This window comes from Haliotis asinina, chromosome 1, assembly GCF_037392515.1.
Source record: "Haliotis asinina isolate JCU_RB_2024 chromosome 1, JCU_Hal_asi_v2, whole genome shotgun sequence".
Taxonomy (NCBI): Eukaryota; Metazoa; Mollusca; class Gastropoda; order Lepetellida; family Haliotidae; genus Haliotis; species Haliotis asinina.
Genome location: NC_090280.1, coordinates 99,427,274 through 99,448,559, shown reverse-complemented (window position 1 = coordinate 99,448,559; position 21,286 = coordinate 99,427,274). Strand labels below are relative to the sequence as shown.

The 21,286-nt window shown below is 42.9% G+C and overlaps 2 protein-coding genes across 2 annotated transcripts; one reads left to right on the top strand and one right to left on the bottom strand.

Annotated features, from left to right (window-relative positions):
- The first annotated feature begins 963 nt into the window (after positions 1–963).
- LOC137256447 (cuticular glutathione peroxidase-like) lies at positions 964–10,912 on the top strand. Its single transcript, XM_067794292.1, has 3 exons — positions 964–1,270; positions 8,852–9,093; positions 9,632–10,912. Exons 2-3 carry the CDS (start codon positions 9,040–9,042, stop codon positions 9,947–9,949), a joined length of 372 nt encoding a protein of 123 aa, XP_067650393.1. The 5' UTR covers positions 964–1,270; positions 8,852–9,039; the 3' UTR covers positions 9,950–10,912.
- Positions 10,913–12,686: 1,774 nt separating this feature from the next.
- Positions 12,687–19,698, bottom strand: LOC137277494 (uncharacterized). Its single transcript, XM_067809243.1, has 5 exons — positions 18,988–19,698; positions 16,900–17,095; positions 14,616–14,746; positions 14,238–14,297; positions 12,687–13,420 (listed from the first exon to the last, which is right to left on the bottom strand). The coding sequence occupies exons 1-5, from the start codon at positions 19,046–19,048 to the stop codon at positions 12,687–12,689; spliced, it is 1,182 nt and encodes a 393-aa protein (XP_067665344.1). The 5' UTR covers positions 19,049–19,698.
- Positions 19,699–21,286: the final 1,588 nt, after the last annotated feature.

Sequence of the window (21,286 nt, the reverse complement as noted above, 5' to 3'; positions counted from 1 at the left end):
GAATATTGCTAAAAGCGGCGTAACACATTGATGTGATGCATTCTTACCATACTTACTCACTCACTATTCCTTCATGTTCCTGTTCCTGTTGAAAGGTCACACATTACAAGTATGTAAATCAAAAACTGTATACATCATATATGTGTAACAGTTTTGGTTCGGCGTTTATGAAATTAGACATGTTATGTACATATCAACTTTGATACAGGGAACATTCTCGGAGATGAATTCTGGCCACATATTCCGTAGCCAAACGGGTAGAGTGTCAGCCCTGGGAGCGGAAGGTCTGGAGTTCGACCAGAAGACGTTAAAATATGGTCGTAGTTGTTACCTTGACTGACGAATAGCATTAGTAGTGTGCAAGAGGGTCTTGTCGTACAGTGTCTGAGTGGGGTCCGTTTGTTAAAGTGCAGCATTGTATCACATCGGGCAGGCACTTAACATCGGTGAAAGTACAAACAAGAATAACCTCACACATAACGGACGGGCGCACGCGCATCGCAAAATAATGCTGTGTTTTCACATTTTGTGAATCAATAACAGCACGTTGGTTGCCCCGTGCTCACTTAAAAATAGTTGAAACTGTTCAAAATGTTATTATTTCCTCTCAATCAAACAGTTGACGATTGACAATTTCAAGTAATTTGCTCCTATATAATTGCCATCTATCCATATTGTAACAAACCCACTCTCCCAAAGTCACATATAAATGCTAAAAAATTCAAATCAACACGATCTTAACAAGCAATGGAGTGGAAGGTATTGACCATATGGCGACAGCCTTGGCGAACAATTCCATGGATACTAAACGAAGGTCAGATGATAGTGATCAGTGCATGTTGATGTCAAATATCGGAAACATTCTGTGCTTATGGCCACGTTTGGCTTGCCGAAGGCTGAGATCTGTATCGGTAATCTATCACGAAGGCGACAGCTGGAGGTATGCAGCTTCTCCCTCAAGTCACATATGGAACAGTCCACGCTTATCAAAACCAACCATTGCACAGTAGAGCACACTTCTGCAACAGTATGGGAGAGAGATCCCGTGGGTGTTTCGTCCCGGGGTGGGTGGCCCGGGGGTGGTTCCTCCTCCTTTATGGGGTGGTGCAGGCCGGCCAACACATGTACTACAGCGTCTGCGACAACGTCAGCACCAACACATCTGTGTACGACTACAAGGTGTTAAATCTGGAGGGGACGCAGAATGTCAGTATGGGGAGCGGGAATCGGGGGAAAGTGATGCTTCTGCTTAATGTGGCCACTTTCTGAGGTAAGTTTGTTTGTTTGTTCTTCAATACTCACAAAAGTCCAGCGGAGCTGTGGGTAGCGTAGTGGTTAAAGCGTTCACTCGTCACGCCGACTACTCAGGTTCGATTCCCTACATGGGTACAATGTGTCAAGTCAGTTTCTGGGGTCCTCCGGCGTCATGCTGCTGGAATGGTGCTAAAATGGGCTTAAAACTAACGTCAGTCGTTGAATAACCAGCTGATCGTAAATATAAGAGCCTGAACTAGATTCGTGAACTCTCGGACAATTTACCCCGTCTATCCACCTCCTTCAGTTTGGTCAACTGTCAAAACCAGCGCATGTTGCTCGGGACCATACTCACTCACATGTCGAGAAATGTCCTGAAATGTCGAGGGGAAACTGTTATACAATACATAATTTTTTCATCTCATAAGTGATACGGAAAAAAAAATGTAAGAAAGTTTAATTTTGGTTAATAAACTATATTTTGTACTAACGACCGTTATCGTGATAAAAGTGAAATCACATCAAGGATAATCATCACGTCACCGACATCACCACCATCATCATCATCATCATCACCACCACCACCACCACCATCATCACCACCATCATCACCACCACCTCCACAACAGCAATACTAATTGAAAACATAGTATTAATGCACACTGGGGTTAAATCAAGGGTGACACTTTGTTGTGGGTATGTACAGTATTGTCTCCATCCTAAAAGGCCCAGTGAGATATCAGTAATCAACTCCGAGAATATTTCAGCACAATGGCACATACGTCCTCTCCTGTCATTTCGATAGAGCGACGTTATACCCTATTCGCCAGTAACAGATCGAGAACACGAGCGATCTGGCACATGGAAATGTTGTTATTTACAACAAAGATGTGTCCGTGATATTCAACATATAGCTAGGATCGGTAGCAGCATATGTAAAGGATTCAACTACGCTTTGCTTCGATTTGAACCAAACTTTCAAAAACAACTTTCAGAGACAAATTGCTATCAATCTCATTTTATATAAATGTCTGCAACAGTTTAAAAAACCCTCTCTCTTTTAACTTGTTTTCTGGGTTCTATGCTCCATGCTGTTACTGTTAAGTTTGGAATGCCTACGAAATATGCTTTCTTTTAATATACGCTGTCTTCGTATCATTGGTATAACACGATAGGCGTGATATGCTTTGATATCTAGTACGTATTTCAAGCTTCAGTCGTTTCACGGCAGCTGATATAATTGTTTTCCTCCCACAAGGAAATACCGCTTATTTCCTCTGATTGCCTGTCTGACCTTTACTGGTATTCCTATGTTGATTACAAGCTTAAATTACACATAACTTCCCGCGACCATTTATAGAGACAGGGGGCAGTTTATACATGCATTTATTCTTCATTCTGACTTTATCTTAGTCCAATAATGTGTCGGTTTTATTTAACATATTCCGTTGTCAGTACTAAGGGCTCGAAATCGATAGACCGTTATCAGTTATATAAACAGTACTCTTTACACCCCTGGCCTACAATAGACTCGTCCAGGCCCCGTGGCCTCAGTGTAAATGGTCCGAAGCAGTTACATTGAATTGTGATTTCCACCGAGAAACCTTCACGCAGAGGTGTGCATGGTTCTACAGCTGGTTAGACATGGTTAGACAGAATCAATTTATGAGAAATAAACTGGAAGTGTAGAGACAACACAATTGTTTGTCCCTTAACGCCGCACTCAATATTCCAGCTATGTAAAACCAGTTTGTAAATAATGCAGTCTGGTCTGGACAATCCGGAGATCAAGAGCATGAGCATTGGTCAACTTAACTGGAATACGATGACATGTGTCAACTAACTCAGAGACCCTGTCCACCCGATCCCGTTCCTCGATTCTTACCCGGAATCTTCAAGGGTGGAATTGATGTATTTGGCTGTCCGTATCTTCCGCTCAAAGGGAACCAGATCTGTACATTCTGAGAAAGCGCCAAATATAATAACGATGACAGGCATCAATCAGGTCAGCTAGCCTGACCCCGCAAACCCTTTGGTCTTCTCATACAAAAGGCATGGGCTACTGAAGACCAATTACATGTATAACCCCGAACCTTACTGGTTACAACAAAAGAAACACAAGTTTCGAAAACAAAAATTAAATCTCATAAAATTAAACGTTAACGTTTCTTCCCTTTTAAAACTCCATTTTTGAAACAAATGCCAGAGTTGCGTTTTCTTTGACGTTTAGTATACATTTATTGGGCATGTCAAGCGATTCTTAAAGGTGGGACTTTGTGTACGTTGAATGTGCAATATGTGTCCATAATTAGACGTCCAGACCATTTGCCTGACAGTTCTGTATCTTCAAAACCTCAAATACAGACAGACTTGCATAATAATTATGTATCTAGTAAATGTATATCAATAACTACATACTCTGGAATCCTATGGTTACGTTAAGGTAAGGTTACATTCAACCGTTTGTTTGTCAGTCGTTTGGTTTGTTTATACGGGTGCGACGTGGATGGCAGAACAGGCTTGCCCTTTTGGAGACATCCTGACTCAATTTTCTCTGATGTTTTGTCTTTCATGCCGATGAAGTCTGGTTTGTCGGATAAACGGGTCTGATTGTCTGGAACTGACGTTTCATGTGTGCAGCTGGGCCTAGATTTTCGAAGCTCTCTCAGCGCTAAGACAGTCATAAGTGCCATCCATTAACGTTAGTTTACGACTATTTTAGACCTAATAGAGCTTCGAAAATCCAAGCCCAGGGTCGTAGCTACCATTATTAAAGAAACGCCCGGGCTTTCACATGATTTCTGTTAAAGAGGTAAAGCAAGCTCTCCACAACATCAAGACGATCGTAGCCCTAAAGATGGTCGTAACTCCCACACTTTAACATAAACTTACGACTGTCGTAGGACTAGGGTCAGTTTGAGGCACATCATACATCAATAGTTCGTCTATCCCTATCTGCAGGATATTGTATATTCGTTTGCTGCCTTGTAGGATACTGCTTACAAGCATATTTTATACAGAAATATGAATCAACCTGTTCAGTTTTCAGAAATATTAGTCCTTACATGCACGGCAGAATATTGTTATATGGTATTGTCATGGATACTATGCACTGCCTTGTATAAGACTATTGTTATTCATATGGCACGTTGACTGGTGGGCATGACACCACCAAGCAACAGCATCACCAAGTAAGAGCTCTGATTACCTTTGACATGAAATGTCAAGGCAATGTTCAGTTTGTACAGTTATCTAGAAGTATCTTCAGTGCAGCTGCTCACACATTACTACTGATCGAAGTGCAGTGAAATTCGAGTTGGGTGAGTGGGTTTTGTTTTACACCCCATTTAGCAATATTCTGGCAATATCACGACAGAGGACACCAGAAATGAACTTAATACAATGTGGGGAATCGAACCCGGATCTTCGGCTTGACGAACCACTAAACTACTCCCCCAACCATCAGTGTGTGGTTGATGGTGATCCTGCAGATGTCGGTGTATGGCTGAAAGTGATCCCGTGGATGTCAGTGTGTGGTTGATGGTGGTTCAGTGGATATCAGTGTGTGGTTGATGGTGGTCCTGTGGTTGTTAGTGTATGGTTGATGATGGTCCTGTGGATATCAGTGTGTGGTTGATGGTTTTCCTGTAGATGTCAGAGTGTGGTTGATGGTGGATCTCTGGATATCAGTATGTGGTTGGTGGTCCTGTAGATGTCAATGTGTGGTTGACAGTCATCCTGTGGATATCAGTGTTTGGTTGGTGTTTTTCCTATAGATGTCAGTGTGTGGTTGATGGTGGATCTCTGGATGTCAGTGTGTGGTTGATGGTGGTTCAGTGGATATCAGTGTGTGGTTGATGGTGGTCCTGTGGTTGTCAGTGTGTGGTTGATGGTGATCCTTTGGATGTCAGTGTATGGTTGATGGTGGTCCTGTGGATGTCAGAGTGTGGTTGATGGTGGTTCAGTGGATATCAGTGTGTGGTTGATGGTGGTCCTGTGGTTGTTAGTGTATGGTTGATGATGGTCCTGTGGATATCAGTGTGTGGTTGATGGTTTTCCTGTAGATGTCAGAGTGTGGTTGATGGTGGATCTCTGGATATCAGTATGTGGTTGGTGGTCCTGTAGATGTCAGTGTGTGGTTGACAGTCATCCTGTGGATGTCAGTGTTTGGTTGGTGTTTTTCCTATAGATGTCAGTGTGTGGTTGATGGTGGATCTCTGGATGTCAGTGTGTGGTTGATGGTGGTCCTGTGGTTGTCAGTGTGTGGTTGATGGTGGTCCTGTGGTTGTCAGTGTGTGGTTGATGGTGATCCTTTGGATGTCAGTGTATGGTTGATGGTGGTCCTGTGGATGTCAGAGTGTGGTTGATGGTGGTCCTGTAAATGTCAGTGTGTGGTTGATGGTGGTTTAGTTGATATCAGTGTGTGGTTGATGGTGGTCCTGTGGATATCAGTGTGTTGGTGATGGTGATCGTGTGGATGTCAGTGTGTGGTTGATTGTGGTCCTGTGGATGTCAGTGTGTGGTTGATGGTGATCGTGTGGATATCAGTGTGTGGTTGATGGTGATCCTGTGGATGTCAGTGTTTGGTTGGTGGCTTTCCTATAGATGTCAGTGTGTGGTTGATGGTGGATCTCTGGATGTCAGTGAGTGGTTGATAGTGGTCCTGTAGATGTCAATGTGTGGTTGACAGTCATCCTGTGGATGTCAGTGTTTGGTTGGTGTTTTTCCTATAGATGTCAGTGTGTGGTTGATGGTGGATCTCTGGATGTCAGTGTGTGGTTGATGGTGGTCCTGTGGTTGTCAGTGTGTGGTTGATGGTGTTCCTGTGGATGTCAGTGTGTGGTTGATGGTGATCCTGTGGATGTCAGTGTATGGTTGATGGTGATCCTGTGGATGTCAGTGTATGGTTGATGGTGATCCTGTGGATGTAAGTGTGCGGTTGATGGTGATCCTGTGGATGTCAGTGTGTGGTTGATGGTGATCCTGTGGATGTCAGTGTATGGTTGATGGTGATCGTGTGGATGTAAGTGTGCGGTTGATGGTGATCCTGTGGATGTCAGTGTGCGGTTGATGGTGATCCTGTGGATGTAAGTGTGCGGTTGACAGTGACGCTCACTGATTATTACCACTGCTTATAGATTAGCCTCTACATGTGGTTGCACAATGATTACGACAGAAATCTAAGGAAATAACACTTATTCATCACATCTAAAACGCACTCTCATACCAGAAAGTAAAGGCCTAATTCCGGACAGGAATTGTCGTGCTTTTCTAAATTGCGACAGTGGTCGACAAGACATATTTGAAGGTCACAATTTCAATGTCATTGGATCGGATATGACTGATGCCAAGATAATGGTTAAGCACGAGTATATATATACCACTGGCTAGGTACATGCTCATTCATCTGGAGTACACATAGAACACAATTCATACGTTTTCACATTTTCATACGTTTCTGTTACTCGTTTTGAGTGGTTTATGTACCTGTTTGAACGTTATTGCCCATCAAGGACCCTGTACAAACACCACCACGTGACAAATATGTTGGGCGACAAGAAAACTGATTTGCTCAGGCTGATTGGTTGCTGTGTTGTTTAACGTCCGGTCTGAAGGCGGCGGTCTGAAATTATCGAGTCTGGACCAGCAGCCCAGTGATCAACAGCATGAGCATCAATCTACACAAACGGTAGCCTGATCACCCGATCCCGTTAGTCACCCCTCACGGCATGCATGCTTTGCTGAAGACCAATTCTCACCCGGGCTACTCGTGTTAATACCCAGGAATAAGCAGACTAAAGCCAGCTTCGCGAGATTTCGGTTTCGTGGAAAACGATTCAAGATTAAGATTTGTCATCCGCCACAGGAAACTGTTTCTATATGCGTTACCGTTACTATGGGAACGCTATGTTATAAGACCTCAAATGGTGGAATCGCATCACGTGATGCAAGTTTTCTAAGAAGTACTTGACGCCAAGGACGTGCATTCATCAATGTCTAAATACGGCTAACTCTGTTTCCGGCGAGACGACGCGAGCAATGTGTATAGCCTTTTTATTCATGCAGTATCCATAGGTTAGGGTGTCTTTCTTTCCAGAGTAATTCGTCAATGTTAATATTTCTAAAATATCACAATGCGGTGATATTTCTAAAACAGCATCATGAACACGAGAGCCTCATTATATCCGTACATTCGTCTGACTGTAAAATAGCTAATTTGATATGTAGCTATTTCTGACGACGAAACCTCCTAGGTGTCGGAACACACGCGAGGTGAGTTACGGAGGTTGCCGTGAACTTCCGATTGCAGGAAACGTCGGGATCGCGAAAGCTACATCGAACCGTGGGGTGTGTTGTCTCGAATTGCAAGACTAAAGCACGATGGCTTCACATCGTTTGTTATTGGATCCTGAATTGTTTGCTGTAGTCAAGTCTGAGAGAGTAGATTTAATCATGACAGATTAGATTTAATCATGAGAGATAAAATTTCTGTAACTACACCACGTGATGGATCCCATAGGACATGTTACCTCCATGGAGCTAGGCTGACTTGTAGTTCCTAATTAGCATATCTGAAAATATATCTCAACAAATATATAAAATATATTCTAAATCAATCCAAGAGCAATTATAAGTTCAGACCCACACCGAAGGCAATCCAGATTAGCAAATCCTTCCAGACTTGAGTTGAACTTTCGTTGAACTAGAGAGATTTTGAGTGAGTGAGGTTTTATTATTTTAATATTCCAGCAATCACGTCGCGACACACCAGTTATGGGCTACACACATTGTACCAATGTGAGGAATCGAACCCGGGTCTTCAGTGTGACGAGCGAATGCTTTAACCAAAAGGCTGCCTCACGGCCCCGTTCAATAACTAAACAACAGTTACACTGTGCAAGAGCTGATTAGTTATTGAAACGGATGGCGAGGTAACCATGTTGTACAAGCGTCCGTTCTTTGCACGTGGGTACAATGTCCTTTTCGTGTGTCCCCAGTCGTGATGTTGCTGGAATATTGCTAAAATCGACGTAAACCCAAACTCACTCACTCACTCACTTAGTTCTTCAACAGCAATGTTAACATAGTCAACACCGGGTTCGATATTCAGTTTATGTCCATCAATTCTATCAAATATATTATAACAAATATGACATACCGTATTTGGAGCGAAATTGTTTTTCGATATTCGTTTTTCGAATAACGACAAACCTTACAGCAGCGGGTTTCTTAACAGCACTAAAGTAAAGTTTTAAATACACCCAGATATAGAGCTTCGTCTTACCGGTGTACCCTTGTCCAAAGTCAGTACTGTTGTATTACGAAAACCTTGCCAACAATGGAATTAAAGACGTTTTCAGGCAGTCAAGAATAGGTGCTGTAGGATATCAGTATGCATGAACATCAGGAGATATGAGAGATATGTTAGGATATGTTAAGTGAATCTGATTATACTTTGTAGTCTTGGTAGGCTAGTGGGTGAAGCGTTTGCTCGTCACGCCGACGGCCCGTTCTTTATAATGCTGGAATATTGCTAAAAGCAGTGTAGAAAAACACTCGCTCACGCAATCACTCACTCACTTAATTTTGTCCACAGAGTTTACCCCTCAGTACTGGCAGTTGAATGTACTAGCCGATCTATTCAACGTGTCACCCTTCTCTATCGTGGGCTTCCCCTGTGACCAGTTCGCTCACCAGGAACCAGGCGCGAACAAGTCGGAGTTACTAGCTGGACTCCGGTATGTCCGCCCCGGCAGGAACTACACGCCTCACTTCACACTACACATGAAGATTCATGTAAATGGCGAGGAGGAACAACCCCTCTACAGGTACCTGAAGGTGAGTCGACACTGGTGTACTCAACAGTCTACAGATACCTGAAGGTGCGTGGACATTGAATTTTTATTCCCTAGAAACGTAGAGTTCCGTCCGTCCGCCATACTTTGTCCGAAGTATATCTCCTAAAATGTTCGTGATAGCTTAGTCAAACGTAGTACAAATGTCAAGCATGACCCCAAGATGTGCCATTTGGGGTAAGGCCAAGGTATGAATTTTAATTTTTCCGGTGTCCATGGAAACATGACTTAGGGTGTGACTATGAGGATGCCATATAGTCCGGAACAGATCTCTAAAACTATACATACTAGATCCCTTAAACTTGGTACACACATCAAGCATGATCCCTAGATGTGCCGTTTTTGGAAAGTAGACCCAGATATGAATTTTTTTTGCGAGTTCCATAAAAAAACATGACCAAGACTGTGACTATGACTGGTGATGAGGATGTCATCTTGTCCGGAGCTGATCTTGCATACCATACATGCTAGACCATAAAGCATGATCCCTGGACCCCTGACATTGTCTTCTTGTGTTTCAGGATTCTTGTCCTGTTCCTCTGGCCGCTTCTTACGACAGAAGCGAGTCATTCTGGGATCCCATTAAGGTCAACGACATTTCATGGAACTTCGAGAAGTTTCTCATTGACCACAATGGTCGCCCACTCTTCCGGTTCCTGCCGTATGTCGAACCCATGGATCTGGAAGGGCTGGTTGAACTTATGTTGAACAGAAACCTGGATGGCGACGAGTGGAAGGCTAAAACAGATAATGAGCTCCACAACATTCAGAAGAAAATGAAAGTCAGAGAGGAGGCGAAGAAGAAAGAGGAAGACGAAAAGAAACAAAAGCAAAAATAACTTTCAGAAATTTAACATATTATTCAAATGTTATACATTTGTCTTGATCAGCTGTTTTCTTTCTATTAATTACTGGCATTTTGGTTTGGTAAAATGAACTCATTAGGTCCCCCATCTGGAGTTATTCGCTAAACAGTATTCAGACCCTAGACACCTGACGTCCAGAACCGGATGTGACAAACATCTGTCCTCATAATGTATTTAAGATGGATTAGGATAGTAGGGCAAAATTTGAAGTTATGCAAGTACTGACCTTGTTTAATTGTAACTAGATAATAATAAGAGCCTTCATACGTCTACGTAATCCCAGAAGGAAAGAAAGTCCTTTCATGATCAATCGACGCGGTGGCACAATTCCTACACGGACCTGGAGGTGTACCTGTCAAAGATGAGCGAGGCCGTTGGGTGGTTTCTGGATTTATGTGGGTGTACTCGGCGTCAATACACACCAAGGGTGATCAGGTGTATTCACCGTAAAAATGGTAATTCCACTGTGCCTACGTGTTTTAACCACACGATCAGTTAACTGATATTGCCAAATCACGAATTCATTTTTTTCGAAAGTTGTATCGACGCTTCATTAATTCAAATATTTGTTCACCTGTTGCAGTACATCAGTGGACAATAGTAACCTACATTAATTTATATTCAAGGTAAAGATCTTACTGTAACACCATCTTATGTCTTTTGTCTTTTTCGTGCCATCAAAATTCCATTCACCCGTATACGGTCCTGCCAATAATCTCTAACTGCGTCTGTTGGGGCTCCCCGGGTATTTGACCTCCTCCCTTGCTACACTCAATGACGGCCTTGCTGTAAACTACGCATGCGTAGAAGGTATGGCCCGATGACTAATATGGATTGTGGTTTTGTACATTCAACTACAGTCTTGTTGTTGGTAGTGTTCGCGGAGGCTGTCAGTCACTCAGTGTCCGCCTTTTCACAATAAACGCTATATTTTTTCATGCGTCGTGTGTTTTATGGGTTTTATGTATGGTTCTCCAATGTCTGTTTTGGGGGATTATTGGTATCATTTCACCAATATCACAACGTGATGTGCCATACATGGGCATCACATATTGCACCTGTGTGTATGGCGAGCCATCGCGAGCAATGGCGAGAAGGAGATTGGGGCTGAGGTAAAGAGTGGGCGAGGGGAGAGGGACATTGATTTCTAATGCTGGACCACTCACATTACCGTCCGGAAGTGAACTCACATGTTATTTCAGGTATTCCGGCCTTTGAGCAACGGTCGACGTCTGTCTTTAATACCACAGTCGCTAGCAGGAATCGCTTCTGTGATCGAATAACTGATCATCAGTGATTTTGTATTCGAGCGACTAGTACCGAAAAGAGAGAACCAATATAGACGGGTACGAAATGTTGGAAAAATACACTCAAACTTTATTCAAACATCAATGAGTAATGATAAACAATTTATAATGAACAACAAAACGTGTAAAAAGGCCAAACAAAGAAAAACAGATTTTTAAGAGACATGAGACAGTTTCAGCGTTTGATAATGAGTGAATGAGTGAGTTCAGTTTTACGCAGCCCTTAACACTATTACAGCAATGTCACACGGGGGGACGCCAGAAATGCGCTTCACTCGTTGTACTGTTGATATCTTCTCCTATTTATGCAAAACACGCACGAAATTGAATGCAACCACTGACTTCAGTTTCAAATCATGTGAACACACAGCACGTTGTTCTCTGTCGGGTGTAATGTCTAGGTAAACATTATCCAAACAGATATCAACACCAGAGTTTGCAACAGGAGATCCGGTTTTCAGTTGGTTTTCGCCCACTTACACTTGTCGTAAGAGGCACGTAGTGGGATCGACATGGTTTATAAATGTAGTCTTCTCCCAAATCCGGAGATCTGTGCTTACGATTTTCAATCACTGGATTGTCCGGATTAGCCTCTATCAGTTACAGACAGTCGGCAAAAGCAGGAATGTTGCTCAATGTCGAGTTCATCAGCAAGGAAACACAGAAATGATCGAAGAGGAATTACACAGAGAATATATATATATATATTCATATATATTCACGATTTAATACCTGCTATTCAGTTTTTAACGTTCTCCTCAAACACACGCATCCCTTCTGCCACTCTCAGAATAACGGTACCTTAAAACAGGTAACGGTATCTTTACTGTTAATCATAACGCTGCAGATTCGATACAACAGGATATGGCATGGAAAGCCAGTGAACGTCTCGCTCGTGTCCAGCTTGTCGAACACCGTGGACACATCGTCCTCTTCACCGCCATGTAGCTTCGCCAGCGATGGTGCAGTTTCTGCCCTAAAGCGACAAACTTTGGTATTGACCACCAGGTGACGTGGACCCGTGAAGCCGTGAAGCCGTGGAACTGCCTATTGCCTTCGTGTGAGGAGACATACTCGTCACTGCGGCTCCCCGTCACTTCCCGTGACTTCCTCACATCGTCCATTACCCAATTCAGGTATACTCCTGACGACAGCAGTGGGTTTTGACAGCCAGTGTCACGATTACATTGTGTGCAATCGAGTTTTATAAGACGAAGCCACACACCACGGTGTGTTTAGACCCGAACAAATCCTTTTGCATTCAGAACGACTGTTGCAGTAGGGAATAATCCGAAATGACCCGAGATAATCTGGATGACCGTGAAGAGAAACCATTATTAATAATCTCGATCCATATTGGCGGGATGGATATGTGACTTTTCTTAGCCACGTGGAGGTAACCCTTACACTAGGTCGACTCGGCCAACGACGGTGAAGTTGTGGTAGCCGCCGTCGCAGCTTCCAGTGGAAGAAACTGAACCAAACCTGCTGTTGTTGAGATCAGGACTGAGAGTGACGGGGCAATGGAGATATGAAGTGGTTACGTTGGGTGCGACAGACGGACCAAGGTAACCGTCGTCCTGGTCGCGTTCGAACCCTGAAGTGGGTATTTTCATCGTTAAAGTGTCCTCGGGCACTTTCTCCAGCGTTCCTACTCTGTCACGTGGCAGGGTCTGATTCTCCACCTCTCGACCTCGAACGTCGATATGACCCTTGATTTGACCTTGACCTTCATGCATTTGTTTAGCTTTAAGCATTTCCAGCTTTTCCATTGGGGTGTACAGATTATGCACGGTGCGGGGATGGCCGTCACTATTACCGGGGGCTGTTGTGGTCGTTGACGTCAACTCCGCACGGACCGCCCACGATCGGTTGCTATTTGTTCTTACAACTTTCTTTGTTTTCTTGGCACAAGGCGCGTCATCTAACTGAGAATTGGTGGATGCCTTCCGAGTGTACCTGACGCCAGAATCACGGCGAATGCCGTGTACGTTGACGCTGAGCGAGACTTCCTGTTGCTGACGTATTTCACGTTGTCGCCGATGACGTCGACAAGCAGCCCAGGTGAAAACGGCGACGAACAGACAAAGAGTTATCATTGCTATTCCCAGCAGCAAGGGCATGAAGGAGGCTGCATCTGAAGAAAAAAACGTGAGTGTGTGAGTGAGCTAGTGAGCCTTTACTCCACTAATTCAAGGTCAAAATTGTCTACAAATATCATACATTTATTGGAAATCGAAAGTCTGCCTTCAGGTTAACGAGCGAATCCTTTAACCTCTAAGTTACCCCATCCCCCCGTGCCATGATTGGACATCAACTATAATGCACATTGACATGTGGGAAACGCATTTTCTTCCTTCTTGACTGTCCCATTATAAATGGGAAACATTATTATTCAAAATGAATACACATAAAAGACAGATGTATCAGAAATAACGAGTATTGATGCTAATGGGTTATTATTTGATCCCTGATGTTTTTGTTTGTTGGTTGGTTGTTTTACGCCCCTCAGAGCGAATTTCCACCTAAATGACTGTAAATAATCGAGTCTGGACCAGACAATCAAGTGATCACACCCTGAGCATCAATGGATACGATGACGTGACGACCAAGTCCTACACCCTGACCACTCAATCCCGATATTCGACTCTCACGATAGACAAGGATGGGTTGATGAAGATCAGTTGTAAATCATGACCATGGGTGTGTACATATAGAAGTGATGGCCTAAACGTACAATAATCCCAAGAAAATCCGTGAAAATCCATATGGTCTGCAGTTTGGTTTCAGATGCTGCGGTATTAAATATGTTAAAACTTTTCCCAAATCATTCATCACATTGACTTTATCTGGTCGTGGGTGGACTTACTACGTCTTCATTTGATTTGAACAGAATTTTTTAAATCTCAATTTCAATAACGAGCAGACTTTTGGAGATACGGAAAATATCACACCTTGTGACCCTGTTGTGTGGGGCGGAATTGGTGGGCGCCGAAACTGACGGTCAAGGTCATCTGAAGACAAAAAGGAACCCGTAAATTAATTTTGAACATAACGTAATGTCCTAAATTTAAAGCGACTTACAAAAACATGCAGCCCGGCACTTTATCACAAGCATTAAAAACGGAGCAGGTAAACCGGAAGTGATGTAACTCATCAACCGATTCTGCAGAGAGGTGTTAGTTTTCAACAGTTGGCCGAAACCAGGATAAACTTCACATTTTTGAGAATTTGCAACATGCCAATATTTATTACATAAATGAATGGATTTATATCTTTAGGGAAGCAAAAGAATAAAGAATTAGTTGAGTCCCATTGATGATATAACTTACGTTTGTTTTTGCCGTAAAGAACATTTATGCGAAAGCCGCGTCCCCTCTTGGTAGAGATCCCGGAAGTGAAAGTGATCTTCACAATGGGACCCGGGCTGTAGATAGTATTGTGTGGCCTGTTGACGAAGAGCCTAAAAACAGAACCACACCATGATGTCAGAGGGATTTTTTTATAAAGCTGAAACGGATAAGTAGTCTATCAGTAACGCTCCCCTTGCGGTACTAAATGAGAGAAATCCATACTTTGTTATTCTGCCGCGGTATTCCTGGGATATTGCTACAAATAATCTTTCCGACTTATTCATATAATCGCCACATTTAAGCTACCATTAAATGTTGTCAATAAAATATGGATAATGAATCAGCTACAGTTTAGTATCAGTGAGTTTAGTTTTAGACTGCACTCAGCAATATCCCAACGGCGGTCTATAGATAATCGAATCTGACCCAGACAATGCAGTGATGAACAACATGAACATCGATCAGTTGGGATCCGAAAACATGTGTCAACGAAGTCAGCGAGTCTGACCACCCGATCTCGTTAGTCGCCTCTTACGACAAGCACAGTCGCATTTTATGGCAAGCACGGGTTGCTGAAGGCCTAGTCTACCCTGGGACCTTCACGGGTCTTATGGTTATGATGATAGTGAGGATACGTATAAGAAATTGAACATTTTACGGATATTTTGTGAGAGCGATGTTGCTACTCAAAGAATTGTACAAGTGCTTAAGTGTTTTGTTGCAGTCCTCGTTTCATGTTTCGCCAACCGATCTCTTATAGCGACATGTGGCGTCGATATTTGACTACAGCACGCATTGTAGTAATGCATAAACAATTGCAGGCTGTGAATAAGTGAGCGAATTCGGTTTAACTTCCATTCTAGAACTGGGCGCGTAAACTTGAAGTAGGGTGAAAAGAGAAGGTAATGTCTCAGGCAATTTCTATGATGGCACTTTTACGAACATTCCAAAGGGTATGGTGGAGACAGACTGAGAACCACGACAACGGGAATTCGGGTCCGAACTTGAACCAATCAAACTACGATGGTTCCATCCGTTGCTCAACACTTTGAACATCGGAGTTGGACTACCCACAGTATTCTTCAGTATAATTATGTCATGATTATCCAGTTTATAACTGTATTTTAGTATGAGAAAACGTTATGCTTGCTGATCATAAAATAAGAGTGTGTGAGTTCAGTTTTACATCTGACTTATCAGTATTTCAACAATATCACGGCGGGGTGACACCGGAAACGGGCTTCATGCCTTGTACCCATGTAGGGAATAGAAGACGGGTCTTTGCTGTGACCAACGAACGCTTCATCCACTAGGCTACCCCACCACCCCTGAATATAAAAGAGAAGTAATGACAGTAACTTGTACAACAAACGCAATGCTCTTGACCGCATTGAGTGACAAGCTAGTGTCATTCACAAGGATACTGTGTGACGGTTGTGACGTCATCCCGGATGTGTGTGTTACTCCGCAGTTATCGCCTCGTTACCAGCTGTTCACGACTCCCATCTTGGGAACGCGCGAAAGCAGGAACTATGTCATGATATATATGAACGCCCTAACACGTTATGCAATGAAGAAAGTCGGTTATATTATGAAACGGTATGCAATACAGGCATTCTGTAATGATATGTTCCGTTATGAAATGAAGAAATTCAGTGTTTGTAGGAATCGTAAAGAAATTCAGAAATGGCTGTGACATGAAAAAAATCAGTGTTGGAAGGAATCGTAAAAGAATTCAGGAATGTAATGTTGCATTATATAATACAGAAATTGAGTTATGTTATGAAAATCAGTGATGCTATACGAAAACAAAAGAACACCGACATTTCGCTTTAAGTAGTATGTCGCTCTTAAATACGCGAAGATTCCATCAATACCAATGTCCCTTGAAGATACAGGTTGGAAATGGTCTTCGGTTACTGATGTTTCTCGAAAGAGGGGTTAACAGGATTTAGTGGTCAGGCTCGCTAACTTGGTTCACGTATGGTATCGGTTCCCACTTGCATAGAAGGATGCTCAGTCTTTCAGATACCTGGAATATTGCTGTGTGCCGCGTTAAAGAACAAACCAACCAACCAACGAACCAGTCTAATACCAATGAGGATTGTAAAAGCTGTTATCCGAAAGTATTAGTAAGTATATTCTAAGCATGGCGACATCTATTTGGTTAAGTGACAGAACTGAACCACCGATTTTGTCAACTCTTTTTTATAAGAACATTCCATGGTAAAATAATTGATGATTTCTGTACTTAGGAAATTACCCATTGTCATTCCTCCCTAAGTCGATGGTGAGGTAGTCATCTTCCCCATTCAGATCCACATCGGTGAAGTTGACCCCCCAGAGTCCAGAATCAGCCCGCCACACCCAGGTACAGGTGACACCTTGAGGGTAGGGTTTGGGGTAGTCGTGAGAGCTGATTGTCTGGCTGGTGGTGTAGCTGACAGTCCCTGGACAAGCTGGGAAGAGAAACGGGTGGATAAGTAATCACGCAGGGTAATACAACTCAGGGTGAATTACCAGGTGAGGCTGGTTGGACAGCTTCTGTTTGAACTCGAAGAATTCAGTGACATCACGTACTGCCTAAATGACTGTAATGGTGTATTAGACGTACTGCTGTGTACTAGTTGCAGAAAAGCCACTATGGTGAGAGCAAACCTACGAACATATTCAGGATTCGAACCCAAGTTATAAACTTCCAGTGACGTTACTCTAGTGTCTCGCCACGTTCTCCTTTTCCCGAGTAAACCTGTACAGGCAGTTTTACGGGCATTCTCCAGGAAAACCCGGGAATACTTTATAGAATGCCAAAAACCCTTCTGAGGAATAGCGTTTGACTTTGAATTATTTTACTTGTACACGTTTTGAAGATCGATATAGCTTTGTCTTGCAATTACTGAATACGATCGTAAAATATGGTATCAGTGAAAACTTCATACACCTCGCTTACTAGCCTATCAATTTCCCTGTGCCGCGGACATCTGTTGCAAAGAAGCCCTCGGAGACGGTTTTGATCTTTAACATCATTGGTTTCTAGCGCGCCAAGAGTTCCTTGTCCTTTGAGCACAAATAGATTTACCCAATCCCAAGATCAGGAATCGTTCAAAAACACAGAAGGTTCTCATAACTATACTTGAAAAATCTTTCATGTATACCCCTGTCACCTTGACTCTTGTATTTCCGTCGTATCGAACTTCCTGCCATCGTTTACCTGCACAAATAGACAGGTGGTACAAAGTTCCACCCGATGAAATAATGTGTAACCGCTGCGACACGTGTGATGTTGGCGAAGAATTTCATTACATATTCTCTGCACTTTCTTTTACAAATTGCAGGAATTTTTATACCCCAAACCATTATGTTAAAGTACCTAATGTAATGAAATCTAACGAATTCTTTAATTGTAAACGAATTTGTGTTTTATTTAAACTATGTATGTTTTGTAATACCATCGTGAAAACTGTACCACCTTCCATGCAAACATCACGCCATCTCATGTAGTTTCAGCTGTGTGAGTGAGTGGGTGAGTTTGGGTTTACGTCGCTTGGAGCAAAGTGTTCCAACTAATACGGCGGCGAGGGACACCTGAAATGGGCTTCACACATTGTGACGGGCGGACGCTTTAACCACTGGAATGGACTTGAAACATTCTTCTCACGGGTAGAAGACACATCGCACGCGCGTGTGTCCACCAAATACGTTTGTGAAACATGCTTATGAAATAAGATATTGGTTTAACAGGATGCGGTATTTTTAAACAGGATGTTTGCAAAACATAATGTTGGTTAAACAGGATCTTTGTGAAATACTATATCAGTGAACTGTGATGCTTGGGAAACTAGATGTATGTGAAATACGATGTTTGTTGAATCAATGTTTGAGAAATAGGATGTAGAACTACTTTTGTGTATATATATCTAAACTCCTCGAGAAAACATTAAACCATATCCGCTGACAAAAGAACTGAAATCTAATAATTGAAGTTATTTTTCATTAAAGTTAGGATCGGGACATCATAACCTACGGGAAATCGAAGTCGGTTTGCCTCAATACGAGCCGGGGTAGCCTAACAGCGTCCGACAGTCACGCTAATAACCCGGGTTCGATTCCCCACGTGGGTACAAGGTGTGAAGCCGGTTTCTGGCGTCTTCCGACGTGATATTGCTGGAATATTGCTAAAAGCGGCGAAAAACTATACCCACTCAATCATTATGTCGATGCTCATACTGTTGATCATTGGATTTTCTGATCCAGACTCGATTATCTACAGACCACAGCAAAATAGCTGAATGGGTTTTGAAAAACACACAAACAAACAAAATGTCATTACAGGGAAGGACTAAACACCTACCTGCAGCAATACTGAAAGCGATACAAAGTATTAATGCTGTAAGCCAGATGCATCTACCCATGGCGAACACGTGCAGGTGTTGGTGAGCGTGGCTTGTGCTATCACTTCAAGTCCTGGTAACAACAAGCAGGGAGTCAGAACGCTGTTACAAAACACAGCGGAAGTGGTCCAGCAGAAATGTTTCAGGAAAACAACACTTTCTTTGACCTATCGTCCTCAGTGAATAAGTAAATGCCGAATTAGAATGCCTAAATAGCCACAGTTGTTTACATCCGTTAATGCAACACAGAGAAGTTAGAAATACGCTGTGGCTGTGCTTGTCTCAACTGTGCTTGTGATTCTCCTTATTCGTGAGGTTATCTTGCGTACGGAGACTGGCGCTTATGGTGGACTCCCGCAATACCAGCCTTTAACCAATAGTACTCGTCAGTGATGCTACTTCCGGTTGTGACTCGGTGGTTATTCTTCCTGGTCCTGCTGTGTTGTCATTGGTTATTGAATCAGGGGGTGTTCAGTTAAGTACAGCTCCCTGTCATATTGTTGTGAAATATTGATGTTGTTGGCAATCAATAATGTCATTATGCTGCCCCGTGTACGTGTATTTACAGCATCATGTGTCTGTCCACTACTCTCCACGTCACCATCATGTTCCCAGCACATTCCACCAACACCAGACGTTTTCGTCTGACGTCCATTCTTTTCCCTCACAATATCCTCATTAACTGCGGTCTAACGTTAACCACGACGCGAGACTGAATGAACTATCAACCGCAGTGGTGTGTCGTAAAGTTGAAAACAAGCTCTCATCCACAAAACACGGCTCTCCCCTCAATGAATCCAATTCCACAACCATTCTGCCCGACTGTACAACCCACCCAGTCTTTCTAGTTCAAACTCCTATCCACCCGGCTCCACAACCCTTTGACCCACCCAACGTTTATCCTGTCTGTGTCACCACGTACGCACACACACACGCGCACACACACAGGCACATGCTAACCTACCTGGGTTACATACATAACCTACCTACCCACTCCACATTCCCTTCCCTTCCCGAGAGAGAGAGAGAGAGAGGGAGAGAGAGAGAGGGGGAGGGGAAAGACATATCAGTTACTGTTCTGTATGGCTGTGCTGTCGTTTAGTGCTACGTGACACATTGTAGCTCTGTGTAGCTGTGCGTAGCTATGTTGTCCACCATGACATATTGTAGCTCTGTATGGTTTTGTGTAGTTATATTGTGCAACGCGACATAGTGTAGCTGTGTGTAGCTGTGTATAGCCATTTTGTGCAGCGTGACATACTGTAGCTCTGTATGATCATGTGTAGTTATACTGTGCAGCATGACATATTGTAGCTCTGTATGATCATGTGTAGTTATGTTGTGCAGCATGACATATTGTAGCTCTGTATGATCATGTGTAGTTATGTTGTCAGCATGACATATTGTAGCTCTGTATGATCATGTGTAGTTATGTTGTGCAGCGTGACATATTGTAGCTCTGTATGATCACGTGTAGTTATGTTGTGCAGCGTGACATATTGTAGCTCTGTATGATCATGTGTAGTTATGTTGTGCAGCATGACATATTGTAGCTCTGTATGATCATGTGTAGTTATGTTGTGCAGCATGACATATTGTAGCTCTGTATGATCACGTGTAGTTATGTTGTGCAGCATGACATATTGTAGCTCTGTATGATCATGTGTAGTTATGTTGTGCAGCGTGACATACTGTAGCTCTGTATGATTATGTGTAGTTATGTTGTGCAGCGTGACATACTGTAGCTCTGTATGATTATGTGTAGTTATACTGTGCAGCGTGACATACTGTAGCTCTGTATGATCACGTGTAGTTATGTTGTGCAGCGTGACATACTGTAGCTCTGTATGATTATGTGTAGTTATACTGTGCAGCGTGACATACTGTAGCTCTGTATGATTATGTGTAGTTATGTTGTGCAGCGTGACATACTGTAGCTCTGTATGATCATGTGTAGTTATGTTGTGCAGCGTGACATATTGTAGCTCTGTATGATCATGTGTAGTTATGTTGTGCAGCGTGACATATTGTAGCTCTGTATGATCATGTGTAGTTATGTTGTGCAGCCTGACATATTGTAGCTCTGTATGATCATGTGTAGTTATACTGTGCAGCATGACATACTGTAGCTCTGTATGATCATGTGTAGTTATGTTGTGCAGCGTGACATATTGTAGCTCTGTATGATCATCAACAGTTATGTTGTGCAGCGTGACATATTGTAGCTCTGTATGATCATGTGTAGTCATACTGTGCAGC

Excerpts from the sequence above, each read along its gene's own strand:
- LOC137277494 (XM_067809243.1), bottom strand. The coding sequence starts at position 19,048 with ATGGGTAGATGCATCTGGCTTACAGCATTAATACTTTGTATCGCTTTC. Across the intron at positions 14,747-16,899 it reads TTAGGGAGGAATGACAATGG|GCTCTTCGTCAACAGGCCAC; the intron begins GTAATTTCCTAA and ends TTCTGTTTTTAG. Across the intron at positions 14,298-14,615 it reads TCTTTACGGCAAAAACAAAC|ATGACCTTGACCGTCAGTTT; the intron begins GTAAGTTATATC and ends TTTTGTCTTCAG.
- LOC137256447 (XM_067794292.1), top strand. The coding sequence starts at position 9,040 with ATGAAGATTCATGTAAATGGCGAGGAGGAACAACCCCTCTACAGGTAC. Across the intron at positions 9,094-9,631 it reads CCCTCTACAGGTACCTGAAG|GATTCTTGTCCTGTTCCTCT; the intron begins GTGAGTCGACAC and ends CTTGTGTTTCAG.